Source organism: Henckelia pumila, chromosome 4 (assembly GCF_033568475.1).
Source record: "Henckelia pumila isolate YLH828 chromosome 4, ASM3356847v2, whole genome shotgun sequence".
In the NCBI taxonomy this organism is placed as follows: domain Eukaryota; kingdom Viridiplantae; phylum Streptophyta; class Magnoliopsida; order Lamiales; family Gesneriaceae; genus Henckelia; species Henckelia pumila.
In genome coordinates, this window is record NC_133123.1 from 166,698,232 (window position 1) to 166,700,495 (window position 2,264).

At 44.1% G+C, this 2,264-nt stretch overlaps 1 protein-coding gene across 1 annotated transcript; it reads right to left on the bottom strand.

Annotated features, from left to right (window-relative positions):
• Positions 1-402: 402 nt before the first annotated feature.
• LOC140862289 (uncharacterized) lies at positions 403-1,107 on the bottom strand. The gene is made up of 2 exons (XM_073265299.1): positions 626-1,107; positions 403-529 (listed from the first exon to the last, which is right to left on the bottom strand). The coding sequence occupies exons 1-2, from the start codon at positions 1,105-1,107 to the stop codon at positions 403-405; spliced, it is 609 nt and encodes a 202-aa protein (XP_073121400.1).
• Positions 1,108-2,264: the final 1,157 nt, after the last annotated feature.

Here is a 2,264-nt window from a genome sequence, read left to right on the forward strand (position 1 = left end):
CTCGCCTGCTGTCTAGGAGGTTGGTTCAAACTTTGATTACCTCCCTGACGGTTCTGTTGCTGAGGTTGGAACGAGTGAACTGCAGTAGCCTGTCTCCCAGGCTGAGATTACTGTCGAGAGGTATTCCCACTCTGAGGCTGGTCAGAAGCTTTCTGTGGACACTGTCTGGCATAATGCCCTGTCTGCTGGCAGATGTAACAGTTCCCAAAGATTCCTCTGCATTGCTCACTGGAGTGTCGTCCTCCACACTTGCTACACAAAGCTCTAGATGATCCTGAACCCTGTCCAAAACTGAACTGTCTCAAGCCACTCGAGCTCGAAGAAGTGCTTCCCGACTTCTTGAACTGTTTCCCTTTGGGACGGAAATAGTTCTTCTTGCTACCGCCGCTGATACTACCTCATTCATCGGCGGTTGATTCTGATACTGCCTCTGCTGTTGCTGTTAGGCTGGTACTGATTCTCCCTCTTCCTAATCAGTCCCGCTTCTGCTCCCTTTGCCTGATCCATCGCATCAAAAAAGTTATCTGGCCTCCCAGTATTCACCAGAATAAAGATGTCAGGGTGCAAACCGTTAATGAGCTAGTCTGCTTTTGCCTCCTCATTGTTGGCAATATGCGGAGCAAACCTCAATAAACTGTCAAACTTCGCAACATAGTCCTCGATACTCATACTACCTTGCCTCAAATTTGCAAACTCGGCACCTTTATCCTTTCGATAGGAAACTGGAAATAATCTCTTATAGAACTCTGCTCTAAAAAGTGCCCAAGTAATTGCCGTACCTTTATTCTCTTTGGCTCTTTTGGTAGTCATCCACCAACTCTTTGCCACTCCCTGAAGTTGATGCATAATCAATCTAACCCTGCGGTCGTCAGAGTAGTCAAGCGACTCAAAGAGCTGATCAACATCTTCCAACCAACTCTCGCAATCGACCAGATTTTCCTTCCTATTCAAATACGGCGGCCTAAAAGATTGGAACCTCTTCAGTAAGGCTTCCATAGGCGTGATTGTGTCATCCATCTGTACCACCGGAGGAGTCATAACCGAAGGAGTTTCTGTCGTAGGAGTAATCGATGGAGTATTCATGTCTAGCCTTCTTCGAGTACCCATCTAAATTGACAGGGGTTAGAACACGGATAATACAATACACATCTCACCATTTCAGTTTCACGAACCTCTGATCATCTTCCCAATTCGATAGATGGAACTCCGATCAATGCATGAATACAGTTCATATTTCAATCAAGTCATGCTTTATTAATTTGAATCATCAAGTCACGTAATTCAAATAAATTTTCAATGCATAAAGCATGCTCCCATATCAAGCGGACTCGATCTACCCCGCTCACTTCTATAACAAATTCCAGGAACTTATCTCTCTGATACCACTTAATGTGAAACCTCGGTTCTAAACATCAATAAAAGGAGTAATTAAAAAGGAGCAAGCAAGCGCGGGCGCGCACGGCGCCCTGGATCATGCGCGGCCGTGCCCTTTCGAGGCGCAGCCGCGCATGAAGCCCTGCCCAAAAAGGGGCGTAGGCGCGCGCATCCCTGGCTGCTCCGGTGCTAGGATCGCCAAGAACAAGAACAGCAAGCCATACAATACTCCGAAACATAAACATGCATTACAAACTTGATTCCTCCATTAAAACAGGAGTTCTGGAGTTCAACAACCAACCCAAAGTCGAGAACATGCAACAACAATATAACGGTGAAGTTCGATAACTAAAAATGTTCTATCATATACTAGATTGACATGCTGGAATCGACTTCTAGACCGAGTCTCACTTCTACATCTTTCCCTCGAAGCAAACCATGTCTTTTCTGACTTGGTCCTGCCCCACCTGTTGCCAAGTACACATACAAACAAAGACAACAGCCGGATAAACCGATGAGAATAATATTCCCAGTAAAAGAGACTAACATGCAATCAAATAAACATATCAAATCATACTATGAATTCATTTCTCATATTATCAATTAATCCATTCAAGTACTGAATTAAAATGATATGCATGTCTTTAAAACTTTTGGATTATCAGACTCAGATACTCAATTGGGATTCTTCTTTCTTTCTTTGGTTTGGGATCCCGAGGTTAAAACATCCTACAATCACACCGACTTCCCTCTCGAGTTGGACGTGGCACGCTTCAATCCTCAAGACTCAAGGGCATTATAGTGAGCTACTTGACAAGGTAGTAAATCGCCTACCAAGATACTCGACTACAATCTCTAGATCGTCTAATTCAATCTGAATAAATCAAGTC